The sequence below is a fragment of the Citrus clementina genome, unplaced genomic scaffold, assembly GCF_000493195.1.
Source record: "Citrus clementina cultivar Clemenules unplaced genomic scaffold, Citrus_clementina_v1.0 scaffold_5, whole genome shotgun sequence".
NCBI classification, from domain to species: domain Eukaryota; kingdom Viridiplantae; phylum Streptophyta; class Magnoliopsida; order Sapindales; family Rutaceae; genus Citrus; species Citrus x clementina.
Genome location: NW_006262201.1, coordinates 42,505,066 through 42,519,281, shown reverse-complemented (window position 1 = coordinate 42,519,281; position 14,216 = coordinate 42,505,066). Strand labels below are relative to the sequence as shown.

The following is a 14,216-nucleotide window of genomic DNA, read 5'->3' as shown; positions in this document are numbered from 1 at the left end:
TTATCAATTAATTTAATAATAATATATTAAATTTTTGTGTACATTATGTACTATACATAATAAATTTTTTAGTGAAAAATATTTATAAGTTGAATCAATTGCAAAATGAAATAGTTAATGAAAAAATTATTTAAATAAATAATAAAGAAAATAAATATGCTATAAAAAATAAGCAGTAAATAAAAAATGATTTAAATAAAAATACTCTAAATAAATTATAAATAAGTCAACAAACCCATTTTTGTCATTGCACATTGAACATTACACTTCTGATTTTCACTTACCAAACATCCACAGTAGATTATTTAAAAAGTGATTGTCAGATAATCTTCGTTTGTCAAAACACCGTCCTAAAATAAGGTATTTGATAAACACTAATTGTTATAATTTAAAAATTATGTTGATATAATTTTTTATTTTTATGATAAAAAAATCATTATATTTTTAATAATTTTGATAAAAATTATTATTCTATTTTTATAAGATGCTGTAACTTTTAAAATATAATTGATGGAAAAAAATTATAATTATTAAACAAAAATTATGGGGATCGTTGGCAATTAGATATTATGATTGGATGCAAATATGTTATGATTAATTAGTCTAAATAAAAAGGATTATGATTAAAAAAAGTGCAGGTGCCTTTATAAGTGGCTTCGAGAAAGTGGCACGAAGTAAGAATGACAACATCATGTATTGCACGGTACACATGTAAAGTAGATTTTAAGACAGCAAATCTCACACGTGCGCAAACTCATTATGAAAACAGAAATATAAAAATAAAAATTTAACACACGTGCACTATATCTGACGGCTACGATTTTCTCATAAAACGTCTCCAACCATTGATCCAACGGCCATAATATATCAACACGATTTATGCACGGTTCTATTCATAAGAAATGAACACGAGTTATGCACGGTTCTATTTAGTATTTTTTGGTCAAAGTTAGGTCACTCCTACTGTATGTTTGATATAACTTATGGTATGAATATTTATTTATAAAATTTATCTAATAAAATACTCTTAATTTATTTTATAATTATTTCATTTTATATTAAAAAAAGTATGCACTAGAATAATTTTATAAAAAATTAAACAGCTCAAATATTTTATTAAAACTTTCCATTTTAAATTACACCAAACGCAGCCTTAGCTCAAATCAAAGTCCACGTTATACAAACGAAAACCTTTGATCAGGGAGACGAAACAGGAGAGGCGTTCGATCGGCTACGATGGCATCAAACACTAGAATCGATTCAAGAAGTGGATTCTGCAAATCAAATTCCATCTTCTACAGCAAACGCAAGCCAGTTTCACTCCCACCAAACGAGTCTCTAGACGTGACGACATTCATCTCCTCGCGGGCCCATCATGGCAGAACCGCCTTCATCGACGCGGCCACGGGCCGCCACCTCACCTTCTCCGAGCTCTGGCGAGCGGTTGATTCGGTCTCCACGTGCCTCTCCGATATGGGAATCAGAAAAGGTCATGTCATCCTCCTCCTTTCCCCTAATTCAATTTTCTTTCCAGTCGTCTGTCTCGCTGTCATGTCACTCGGTGCCATTATCACCACGACTAATCCTCTCAACACCAAACAAGAAATCGCCAAGCAAATCGCTGATTCGAAACCTGTCCTCGCCTTCACCATTAGCCAACTCGTCCCAAAACTCGCCGGTTCAACGCTTCCAATCGTACTCCTTGACGATGAGAAGACCACTTCAACTGAAGGCATCAAAACTGTAACTACTTTACCGCAGATGATGCGAAAGGAGCCAAGCGGGACCCTTGTTAGAGATCGAATCAACCAAGACGACGTCGCAACACTCCTCTACTCGTCTGGCACAACAGGCGCTAGTAAAGGTGTCGTATCGTCACACCGTAATCTGATAGCAATGGTGCAGACCGTTTTGGGGAGATTTAAGTTAGAGGACGGCGAGCAAACTTTCATCTGCACTGTTCCTATGTTTCACATCTACGGCTTAGCAGCGTTCGCCACGGGCCTCTTGGCATCAGGATCAACGATCGTGGTTCTCTCAAAATTCGACATGCACGAAATGTTATCATCGATTTCAAAATACCGGGCCACGTACTTGCCTCTGGTGCCGCCAATACTCGTGGCTTTGATTAGCGGCGCAGATCAGATACGGTCAAAGTACGATTTGAGTTCGCTGCAATCGGTTTTATCCGGTGGGGCCCCGCTGAGTAGGGAAGTGATAGAAGGATTCGTTCAGAAATATCCAAAGGTGAGGATTCTTCAGGGTTATGGTTTGACCGAGTCAACGGGCATTGGAGCGTCAACGGATTCGTTGGAGGAGAGTCGAAAGTATGGTACGGCGGGAATGCTGTCGCCGAGCATGGAGGCGAAGATTGTGGACCCAGACAGTGGCAAGGCGTTGTTGGTGAATCAGACTGGTGAGCTTTGGCTTAAGGGTCCATCCATCATGAAAGGTAGTGTGAGCTGGAATCCCATTTTTCAAAATGGCAAAATCACGTGATCCGCGTGATTTTGTTTTATTATTTATATTTCAAGTTTCAACTATTCACACGACACATAAGTTCGTATCTTGTAGGTGATATTCGTCTCTCTAAATTTGTGCTAGAATAATTTAATCATACATTACACTATCTTTGACCATAAAATAATGATAGTGCTGGTGCGTCTCGCTGTAAGACAAGCTCCATTATTTGAATTAACGATGTCGTGTATTAAAAATGAAAAAAAAAAAAGGAAAAATGAAGTAATAAATAATTAACGACGTTGCTGTCTTGTAGTTAAATGAGTAATCAAGAGTTCCCATTATTGGTCAAATGCTGTATTTGCAAGCTGAGTTTCGGCTTTTGCAATTGTGCAACTTCACAAGTGGATATTTTTGTCTTCTCCCTGGTCCAACTAGTGTAGCAAAAAAATAACCACTAAACAAAATAATCAAGGATTACTAATGCTAACCAATGAAGAGATTTCTACTATAAGTTGATTGAGGCATTGAGCTGCTTTCGTTTTGTTGGTTTTAAGAACTCAATGCACTACTCAATCCGTTTTGTTTATGATGGCTAATGCTAGGTGATTTGTATAATTGGACGAGTTATAGCAATTATACTGTTTTACTGTTATTGGATATATCGGATGTTTCATCCAAGAAGAGAAAAGATATTGTATTAACTTGTCAACGAATGCCTGCAGCTTTTGAACTAATTTGTGAAATGAACCTCTTTAATTGTAAATATCAGCCCCCAGGGGCTGACCCAATGGTTTTCAAGTTTTTTCTTTTTTTGTTGGGGGGGGGGGGGGGTGTGGCCACCGAAGCTCGAATTCCAGGAGAGGCCAAGGTTAAAAAAATTATTTGGGCTTTGCCCACCCTTCCACCTTTTTTTTAAAAAAAAAAAATCAGCAAATAGACTTCACATGTTTGAGTGGCTTGTGATTGTTGGACAAATTTCGTTTTATAAATACTTGCTTGGAATATTGTTGCAGGTTATTTCAGTAATCCAGAAGCTACAACATCAACTCTTGATTCTGAAGGATGGTTAAGAACTGGAGATCTCTGCTACATTGATGATGATGGCTTCATTTTTATTGTTGATCGATTAAAGGAGCTGATCAAGTACAAAGGTTATCAGGTGAATGAAACATTGTGTATTCAATTTTTTAACATAACCTTATTTGTCAATTTTTTTTTTTTTTAATTATGAGCTGCAAGTATGACACTGTGATGTTGATTTGCATGCAATGTAGCTAAGCATTTTGGTTCATGCTCTGAAAGAAAGAAGTATTAGCTTAATGCACATCCTCTCATAGTTTTGGATCTCAATGTGACAGGTCCCTCCAGCAGAACTAGAGGCTTTGCTACTAACTCATCCAAAAGTTTCTGATGCTGCTGTCGTACCGTAAGTCTTTTTTCCTGTTCGTATATAGAGGGCATGGTAACTCACCTTTTTATAAAAATAAGCGCCTCTTTAATGATTTGTGTTACTGAAATGTTGGGGGGAGGGGGGGGTGTTGGATTGGGAAAAAAAAGTCTCTCCGGAAACTTACTCCTGCAAACAGATTTATGATCTTTTTTGTTAAAAGAAATAAAATAAAATGGAGATTTAGTTTGGTATATGGTTTCTCAGATTTCCTGACAAGGAGGCTGGGCAATATCCCATGGCATATGTGGTACGGGAAGCTGGAAGTCGATTATCAGAGAATGAAGTCATGGATTTTGTAGCAAGACAGGTGTGTTAGATCGTATTGGTCGGAAATATTTAAAGGCTTTTGAATTAGTTATGGAACAGTTAATTTAGCAGTTTTGTTTAAATTTTCAGGTTGCCCCATACAAGAGGGTTCGGAGAGTGGCATTTGTAGCTTCAATACCCAAGAATCCATCAGGCAAGATTCTCAGGAAGGATCTCATCAAGCTTGCGACATCCAAACTTTGAATGCCTGGGGCTTTTGCCCAAAGAGAGGGCCTCAAACAGAGAAGTAGTGGTTCTATTTCTCATTCAACATCTTGTTTATGCCTGTAGCAAAATTATGCTGTACTAAAATCCGTTATGCTGGTTTATATATATTTTGCCTTGTCACTGAAATTTAGATGTTTTGTTTTTCTTGTAATGATCTATATGAATAAACAGGGGCCACATTTGTGCATTTGTAGGAGGGATCATGTTTTAGACAATTTGGAACTCCGGCATGCTCGGGTTTGAGAATTGGAAATCTATATAATTGTGCTGACATGTTTTGAATTGCACTTTCAAACTATAAAATATGATAAGAAAGTTATCTAGATTAGAGGAATTCGTCATATTTGTAATTGCGCAAAAAATTATACATAAGCGCATCTAATTTCTGGTGGGGCTCGGCATCGGATTCATATAGATCCGATCCGATCCAGTTCGGATCAGATTTGAATATTGCCTGATATCGGATTGGATATAGTTTGTGCCATCTGATCCGATTTGTTTTGAATCGGATCGAATCCAGATTGATCCGAAAGAATCCGATTGAATTGAACTACTAACTTAAATGAAATCTGAAATATCATCCAAATCTGAATTCATTCGAATTGATCCAAGCTTGAATTCATCTTAAATATCATCTAATTTTGAATTTGATGATATTTTTTTTCCTAATCCGAACAATCCAAAATCGAATTGGAATCATCAAAATTCAAAGTTGCCCAGTCCTTATTTACGGATCCTAAAACTCCTTGTAGCAAAAAATAGGAGAAAAAACAAATCCTGTACTAGTTGTGATGTTATGCACAAGCCTCGGTGAGACGCAGACTCATTATCCTTATGAAACTACATTTTGACGGTCACCTTGACTTTAGCATAAGAGAGAGGAAAGAAAGTAGACAATGAAGCTCCCTTGCAAGTAGTCACGGAGACTAGAGATTCCTCCACATCTACGGAAGGATTTTTGCTTAGCAAATAGATGATGTATTGGTCGATCCATAGACGTGGTTGAATTAACTTTCTCACTTCCTGAAATTATTCAAATCAATGATCAAAAAGTAAATAACTAGCTGAACAGAATAGCAACATTGCTGGAGAAGATCTTAGTTCTAATTTCTAAATCATGATTCGTGCAAGTGGGGTTCGAGACATACATGTGAGGTTAATTAAATAAAAATTTGCAACTTGCTTCTTACATGATGTGTTTTACGCTTATGTATAATTTGCTAGAGAAGTCTTCTTCTTCTTCGGTGGATCCTTTATGTACAACTTTACGCTATAGAGAAGTTATGCTTTTACAGTTTTACTTAATTCTTAAAGCACAACGGATGAAAACATAAAATATTTGGTGCATATATTTACTTAACAAATATTTTCTACTAATATATGTGGGCGGATTAATTTGAGTCCGAGCGAGATGATTTATACGTAAATTTATATAGTAGCCAATTTTAATGTGAAACTTTCACCTGGAGATCGACCTTCTCAGCTTTATTATTTCGTGTTATGGCTCCAAATACGGATTCCAATTTGTTCACGCTATTTATGAAAAACTCGCCCGTGTGTACATATTATATATACAATAGCTAGTGTTACAGGTAAGAGACTTTTTCCGACCTCCATCTGCCTATTTTTTTTCATGGGTGCCATGTCGTTTTGTTAAAGAGAAACATATATATCGTAAAATGTTGATTAATTAGCTTCTTCTTGGATGTCTAATTCTTTATTCAGTGTGTGGATCACCAACCAACTCTAAAGGATTGCTTATTATTGTCTTAACCGAACATGCCCATTTCCGTAACCACGTAGTGAAGGTGGTGATCCACATGGCTTGTGTCCCATATTTTATACCCCGACAAAATTTCACTCGCTCGAGATTTTGCTTTCTATGTACAACCCTAAATTAATGTTGAGAGACAGAATCCAAATTAATCAGAATCCAAAGATATGGAGAACTTGAATATGTAGCTTGATACTTCTGCTTTTATCTTATTATTGCATGATAATGTCTTTATTACTTATTAGTAATATTAAATCTTAGGCAATGAGCAAGAAACTTAGCCATTGATCGCACAAACAATACTTAAAATTTGAAAGGCAAATAGTGTACTTCAACAAGTAGAAGTTGATATATATAATATAATATAATATAGTTCTTTTCCAAGTTGATATATATAATGTTATCATTAATAACATTATATTTATAAATTTGTGATAGAAAATTATACCTACATAATGTAACAAATGACGTGCCATTATTTTATAATGTCATTGTGAAGTCTTATTTTTTCACATTCATTAGTGAACTTATATGTTAAGTTGGTGCTATATAAAGCACTACCCCATTGGCAAACAATGAGTTCAATTTTATCCCATGGATCTTGCGCAGTTGGTCTTTTCCCCTTCTGTATCTTTATGTACCAGATGATACCAAAAATGATATATATCCATAATTAGCTCTATATGGTCTGTCTTTCTGCATGCACATGTAAACCTCCCCGTTTCTTTTTTTCTTATCTCTCTCTTACGTACATGGTGTCTTCAGATCAGGATTCTCTCATAATCTGATCATGACCTAAGCAAATAACTCAATCACTGATTGGTTGTTAATAAATAAAAAAGTAAAAGAAGTTAAATTTTACCCTTACACTACCACTAAAAGACACATGGCAAAAGATCATTAAAAGCTTAGTAATGGTAAGATCAGGAGAGAATCATGTTCCGGTGTCTTCACCATTACAATGCATGGGAACTTGCTCATATTCAAACGAAAGTATATCGCATGAGACTTAATTAGCTAAATCTTTTGGTGCGTATGATCAAGTTTTACTTCTTTCTTTGTCTATTAGTTACCAATTATAGGAGTGTACGGACTATTAATTTACCAGATAAAAAGTTCATAACATCATCAGAAAAAATCTTGTATATGTATACAGTTTATTTGTTCTAGAAAGTATATAATTCACTCGTGCACTTATTCCGTTTTTCACAATTATGTGACAGGGGGCAACAAAATATTAAAACACTAGGTAGATGATAACTGCGCCAATCAGGAGTAGCTAGAGCCTAGAGTTAACAGTTTTCAACTTCTAACTGGAAATAGGAGTTGCAACTTGCAACTATCCATGCATGTGCAACCCAACTTTTTGTTGGTTTCTTTCTCACACGACTAACCAATATATCATTTTTATGCAAATCTGTCTGGACTCGCTGCGAATTCATCACCCACTGCGAAAAATCCGAAAAATTAATCGCTACTCACGAAGCCTGTTTTCGTTAGTGTGTGTTTAGATATATTTTCATTTCATTACTGGCGCAGCTCTGCCAAAAGCATGATCTTTTTGCGCATATATTATTTTAGAGGTATGTGCAGACATTCTCCTATTTTTAAAATGCTATGTAAAGAGAATGTTGAGAGAAATAATGAAGAAAATGATAGAGAGAGTGGGTGCGTAGAGAGAGAACTAATTTTTCTCAATTTTCTCTCTACTTAGTACCACTCATTTTTAAATATGATCTAAAATTAGTTATCTTTATTTAGTTTTAATATATATATAAATATTAAAATGATAATATTTTTTTAATTAGTTACAATCTACTCTACTACCACTAATATTTTGAGAAAAAATTTATCTTCACCCACATTGTTTGAATCCCAATGAAGATTCCAACTTGTGCCCAGCACGCACCCACCGTTGTGCCAAGTCATAGTGGCTCCATAATAACTATTTTTTTTTTTTGAAAAATAATAATAACAACAATGTTGAAACGTAACAGTTTGAGCAAAATTCATAAAGATGAACGGTATTTCTAACGCTAACCCCAAGCCCTGGAAACATCAACAGAAAGTATTCACCCTAATGATTAAAAAAATAAAATATTTTTCGTTTATCGTCACAATTATTATTGTTAGAAGAGGCCGCATATCATTATCCTTGTGGCTTGTTATGTCCCACTAACGTTTTCGATCTTAGATCCTCAAAAAATTCCAAAACAAGCCCACATCTAAAACCATCTCCGCTGTCCAAGCAGCACATGGTTTCGGATGAAACTTGTGTCAACTCTTTTACTCGAACACATGTATAAATTTCCAAAGCCATCACAAGAGTCTTCAATGCTTCTATATTCTCTTTTAATTTGATTATTTTCATTACAAAACCTCCATGATTGGCTTGAAAAAACTCACTGTCATTGCTATGAAGTGGCGAAAAATGGCCGGCGTTGGTCGAAGATCGATTGCATTGCCCGGAATCAGCAATTGTAAGCAAGCTAACAAGGGCCATTTTGTTGTGTACTCAACCGATTTGAGACGCTTTGTGATTCCTCTGGCATATTTGCATACAAACATTTTCAGAGAATTATTTGAGATGTCTGAGGAAGAGTTTGGGTTACCCACTGATGGGCCAATAATTTTGCCATGCAACGCAGCGTTTTTGGAGTATGTGATCTATATTGTTCAGAATCCTGCGTCTAAAAATTTTCTCAAGGCATTGCTTGTATTTATGGTCTCTAGTAAATGCTCTGCTGCTGCTTCTTATCGGCTGATAAGTCCTTCCCCAATAACCATCCACAACTTCAGCTGATACTGTTCACTCTTCTATTTAAAACTGTTAATATATATATTTGTAATTTGATTCTTGTAATTTGATTCTTGTAACAAATAGCATTATTAGGGACATGATTGTGTTTCGCTTCGTGCTAGTATTTATTATGATTATTTCTTCTCGTTTATCACTATATATATAGAGTCATTTTTTTGCGAGAGTTAGAACTAGCAAAATTTGACACGACCCGATTACCCGACACAAATAAATGGGTATGAGTTGTTAAATTTTACACGATTATTAAATGAGTCAGATCCGGGTCGACACGATTTTTTTCTGTGTCGGGTTAGGGTTAAAATTCTTGACCTATTTACCCGATCAATGACCCGATTATATTTTATATTTTAAAATAATTTGCAGGTTCTTGTCGTTAAAACTCAAATATTAGAGATGATTTTCTCTTTTAATTTTATTCTTTGAAAGGATAAACATAAACACAATGTTTTATTTATAAAATTTTAAATACATTTAGAACTTCAATAGTGTAAGTGTGTAAAATATTAGTAGACGTGTATATTTTATAATATTCATATACAATATTATTTACATATATATATAATTAAAACTTCAGTAGTGTAAATGTGTAATATTTTGTTAGATATGTATATTTTATAATATTGATATATTATGTATGTATGAATGTATATACGTATTTATGACAATGTGTAAATATTTGATGTAACTTTTGTTTAATATATAGCTATTAAGCAGGTTATTAGGTAACCCGATTATTTTTCTGTGTCGGGTTTGTGTCACAATATTTTGACACGATTATTAAATGGGTTGGGTTTGGGTTAATCTAAATTTGACACGACACGACACGAACACGATCCGATAACTCGTTTTGCCAGCTCTAGTGAGAGTACTGTCATTTGGTTAAAATGAAGACGTCCACTAAAATACCAAAAAAGCACAGGTTTTAATACATTAAAAAATATATTTTTTACCTGTTAGTATATTGAAATCTGTTATTTTTATTTATTAGTGGTGTTTTTATTTTATTAAAATGAGAATTTTCTTATTATATATATATATATATATATATATATATATATATATATATATATATATATATATATATATATATGAACATGGATAGCAAAGGTTAAATAAAAAAATTCTTAAAAACAACTTGGTCAAGTGTGCAACTAAGTTCTACTCCTTTAATGTTTTTTGTATGTCATTTTCTTCTTTGGGGTGGAATCATTTGGTTGTTGACGGTATGTTCCAAAACTTCATCTTTACCTATTCACGTTCTTTATTTTTGTCCAAATCTTCAATGTGATGATCCATTTCAGCTTCTGTAAATTTTGTGTCGATTTCATGATCAATTTTTGAGGTGTTAATTTTCAATTACACTAAAACAAATCTAGATGTATTTCATGTCGGCCACCTGTTTGGCGAAATTCCTCATAGAAGAAATGATAAAACCAAAAAAAAAAAAAGCAATTTCATATGGAAAAGAGTTTTTAAAAAGAGGGATAATTCTAGCATTAAACAATGACAACAAAGAGCAATAGACAGAATATAAATTAATAACAAAATCTGAAAAAAATCAAACTGAATTTTGCTGCTGTTGAAATTTCTTCAATTGATGTGATGTTGGTGGAAGTAAGCAGTGGCGGATCTAGAAGAATAATTTACCGGGGGCTAAATTAGATAATAGTAAAATATAAAAAATTAAAATTTTGAATATATAAAATATTTATTAATACATTTATAATTATTCTCTACGAAATTTCATATTTTAAAAATATTATGCAATAGACTTGTCATCAATATTATTAAATTTATTATTTCTTATATAAACAACCAAACTATCATTTATTTCATCCAATTCCAAAGATGATTATTAATGAGTTTCATTACTGAAAACGTTCTCTTTACTATTATTATAGAAAATGTAAGAATTAATCTTATTTTTGAAAATAGAAAATATTTTGGGTGGAGGGCTATCATTATTTTTAATTAAAATATAAGTTTTTATAATTCTTAAAAGTTAAAGTTTAAATTTTATGGGGTTTATAATTTATAGTGACTATTTTAATAAATTTAATGAGGTATAATTAGAAAATAAAAATATTTTTCTTTTTTATTTTTACAATTATTTTTTGGCCAGTGGGGCTCACATGCTAGATCCGCCCATGGAAGTAAGTGCCTAAGATGAAGGAGGAAGAGTCGAGGCGGAAAGCAAACACGCGGAGTCTTCGGAAAGCAAACGCAGGAGTTTTTGCCCTTTTGGAGCAAAAGATTTATTCCAAAACGATGTGTTATTGGTCAAGGTCAAAAAATTAAAAAAAAAGGAAACAAACAATAATTCTAATGTATCTTTGTGACAGATGGAAATATATTATTGAGTAAAATCTCAATTCAACACTGAATTTTAATTTATTTTATATTTTAATGTATTTGTGTGTGTGTTTTTTTTAAATTTATTTTCTATTTTATTAAAATAAGAAATCCCTTATTTCAAATTTTTTTATCAAAATAAAAATAATAAAAAATTCAATATTTTTGTTAATCTTAGGAATCGGCATATTAATTTCCTTTTTCAGCTTAATTTAATTTATACTAAGGTCATTTTTTTTAATATGTGTGTATTCTGGCCACTGCAAAAAATGAAAATGTTGTAGTTAGCTTACAAAACATATTGAAGCAAAAGATTCACATGGACTTGAATTTGTGCAAATGATTAAGCATGCCATTCACCTAATCAGTGACCATATGACATTTTTTATTTGCTACGTTAAATTATTTAATATGCAACCAACAAAATGTTGACTCTATTGGTAATGGAGTCTCCCTTAAGTGGCTTGACTGAGTTTGCTCCCCAATTCGAGTCGCAAGGAAGTCGTCTTTATTGGGAGAACATGTGCCTCCAGGTTCGAGCGGAGACTTTTAGTCTGGGTTGTGGTACGGGCTTAAAGGTGCCTCCCACAGTTGGAGCCCTCCCCACGATACCTCGTGGTTAAGACAAAAAAAAAAAAAAATTTAATATGCATTCATGTATATGGTATATGTATAGCACTAATTTTTTTGGGAAAAAAACAAAAAGAAGAAACGTTGGGTATTATTAATGTCACAGTGTTCTATTGAGTTGTAAAAGCTAATGAAGGAAATAATGGTTAATTTCACCAAAGAAGAAGTAAGTTTTGTTCATTTACCGTTTGAAAATAAAAATAATTTACATCATCTATCTGATTATAATTTTTCAGTCGACTTTCATCTTTAAAGTCTTTGCCATACTCTGAATGATTGATCCCAAACATATGAAAAACGGGTGCATGTCTTGACCAAAAGAAAAAGATAAAAAGAAGTCGTCTCTACCAAAAGTAGAAAAATTAAAAAAGAGAAAAATATCCAAAGCAACTTTCACATGCATATAAACAAATTAAAGTTGTGGTGATCTCAGAGCCACCACTGAAAGAGGTGAAAGAAAGCTTAATTTCATGGCAGGTTAAAGTATTGTTTTGCATGTGCAATAGCAAGCTACGACTGAAATGGCCACGTCCTTATCCATGAAGTGGTTTTGCTCCCCATGGCCATCAAGTTTCTTTTTCATATCCGTTGAATCATATATATATATATATATATATATATATATATATATTATTGGAACTTCATGGGCATGGTGATAAATTAAATAAACATCATGATCCGCAGACAAATCACAGAGAAATTTTCAAACAAAAGCAATTTGGACAAGATTGAAATAAAGTTAGGAAATAAGTAACGAGGAAAGTTGACAAGGCGCCTTTTCCCACAGCGCACGAAGGGGTTTTATTAATGACTATCAATTTTTTTTTTTGCTGGCAGTATCGAAAGAGTATGTTTGTAGTTTTGAGCCCAACTAGACTGATCAAATTTTCTGATTTTTATAATTTTTTTCCTAAGTCCCGACTGATGATCTAACACTTAACTTCCAGTGAACTCTGGAGCCTGAACTTCAAGTTATGTATAATTCGAAGTATATAAACAATATAAAACACTCGCTCGTATTTTAATTTTAATTTAATCGTAAGAACTTATATCAGAGGAGAATCATTTTAGGTCCGTATATTCATAGCAAATATTTAACTTTAATATGTTTTCATTATGGAATCCCTTATATAAAGTAAAGAATAAGTTAAAAGATTCGGATGTAAGACTCTCCTTTCTTTTCTCAGAAATGAGGAAAGGTAGAATGGTAGCTACATCAGGCCTTCATGGCCTTGAGTATCACTCATAAGGAGTGTTTGGTGATTCTTTTGTCTTCCTCTTCCTTTGTCTTATTCCAAAGGGGTGGGTGAAGCTTTTAATTATTTTTTGCTTTTTGAAAATCCTCCTCGGAAGGTCAGGAGGGGTTGGTGAGGGTTTTTCAAAGCAAAATCCAAAATACTACAATAAATATCGTGGGCTAGTGGCTTGGAGATGGAAACGGAAGAGTTAATACGGAAGTGTCAAGCCATAACACTTGAAGGAGAGGAAACAGACAAATTTATTTTTGCGGGCCAGATGAAAGAAAAGGGTTCCAAAGTAGTTGCTGGTTGTCTTGTTGGAAAAATTCTTCTAGCGAGAGGGGTAAATCGTGAAGGACTCAAAACAGCTTTGGACCAAGCTTGGCGTACTGTTCATGATTTCAAGGTAGAAAGCTTAGGTAGCAACATATTCGTTTTTAAGTTTCTCTCAGAAGCTGATAAAAAGAGTCTTAAATGGAGGACCGTGGCACTTTGATAGAGCCTTGATGGTTCTCCAAGAACCAAAGGGTATTGGTAGTATCAAAAAATAATCTTTTTCTCATGTCTCTTTCTGGATTCAAATCCATAATGTGCCATTGATGTGCATGGATACTAGCATAATCCGAGAGCTGGGGTCGAGGGTTGGAAAGGTGGAGGATATAGGCATGGATGCATAGGGTGAATGCTTTGGGGAATTTGTACGTATCCGAGTTTCAGTGAATATTACAAAACCTTTGAAGAAACTTATAGTCCTAAAGCAAGAAGATGAAGAGGACATCCATTTGCCTGTGGTGTATGAATGATTACCTGACTTCTGCTTTTGTTGTGGATGCATTGGACACCAGTTCAGAGAATGTATGGAGTATAAAGGCCAGCAGAAAGAAAATTTACCGTTCAGACCATGGTTAAAAGCAGTATCATTAGCAGACAGAACCAAGCTAAACAAAGCAAGGG

General features: G+C 33.8%; 2 protein-coding genes across 3 annotated transcripts; both read left to right on the top strand.

The window, feature by feature from the left end:
* Window positions 1-1,098: 1,098 nt before the first annotated feature.
* On the top strand, window positions 1,099-4,714 carry LOC18043081 (4-coumarate--CoA ligase-like 5). Of its 2 annotated transcripts, XM_006435255.2 has the most exons (5): window positions 1,100-2,452; window positions 3,477-3,622; window positions 3,822-3,889; window positions 4,118-4,220; window positions 4,310-4,714. In XM_006435255.2, exons 1-5 carry the CDS (start codon window positions 1,237-1,239, stop codon window positions 4,421-4,423), a joined length of 1,647 nt encoding a protein of 548 aa, XP_006435318.1. In that variant the 5' UTR covers window positions 1,100-1,236; the 3' UTR covers window positions 4,424-4,714. The 2 variants fall into 2 exon arrangements, with proteins under 2 accessions (XP_024039997.1, XP_006435318.1); XM_024184229.1 differs by lacking the exon at window positions 4,118-4,220 and having other exon boundaries at window positions 1,099-2,452.
* A 3,938-nt stretch (window positions 4,715-8,652) lies between these two features.
* LOC18043080 (auxin-responsive protein SAUR64) lies at window positions 8,653-9,024 on the top strand. Its single transcript, XM_006435254.2, has one exon. It carries the CDS (start codon window positions 8,653-8,655, stop codon window positions 9,022-9,024), a length of 372 nt encoding a protein of 123 aa, XP_006435317.2.
* Window positions 9,025-14,216: the final 5,192 nt, after the last annotated feature.

Coding starts and splice junctions, on each gene's coding strand:
- LOC18043081 (XM_006435255.2), top strand. CDS start 1,237: ATGGCATCAAACACTAGAATCGATTCAAGAAGTGGATTCTGCAAATCA. Junction 3,623..3,821: donor TCAAGTACAAAGGTTATCAG/GTGAATGAAACA, acceptor TCAATGTGACAG/GTCCCTCCAGCAGAACTAGA. Junction 3,890..4,117: donor TCTGATGCTGCTGTCGTACC/GTAAGTCTTTTT, acceptor ATGGTTTCTCAG/ATTTCCTGACAAGGAGGCTG.
- LOC18043080 (XM_006435254.2), top strand. CDS start 8,653: ATGGCCGGCGTTGGTCGAAGATCGATTGCATTGCCCGGAATCAGCAAT.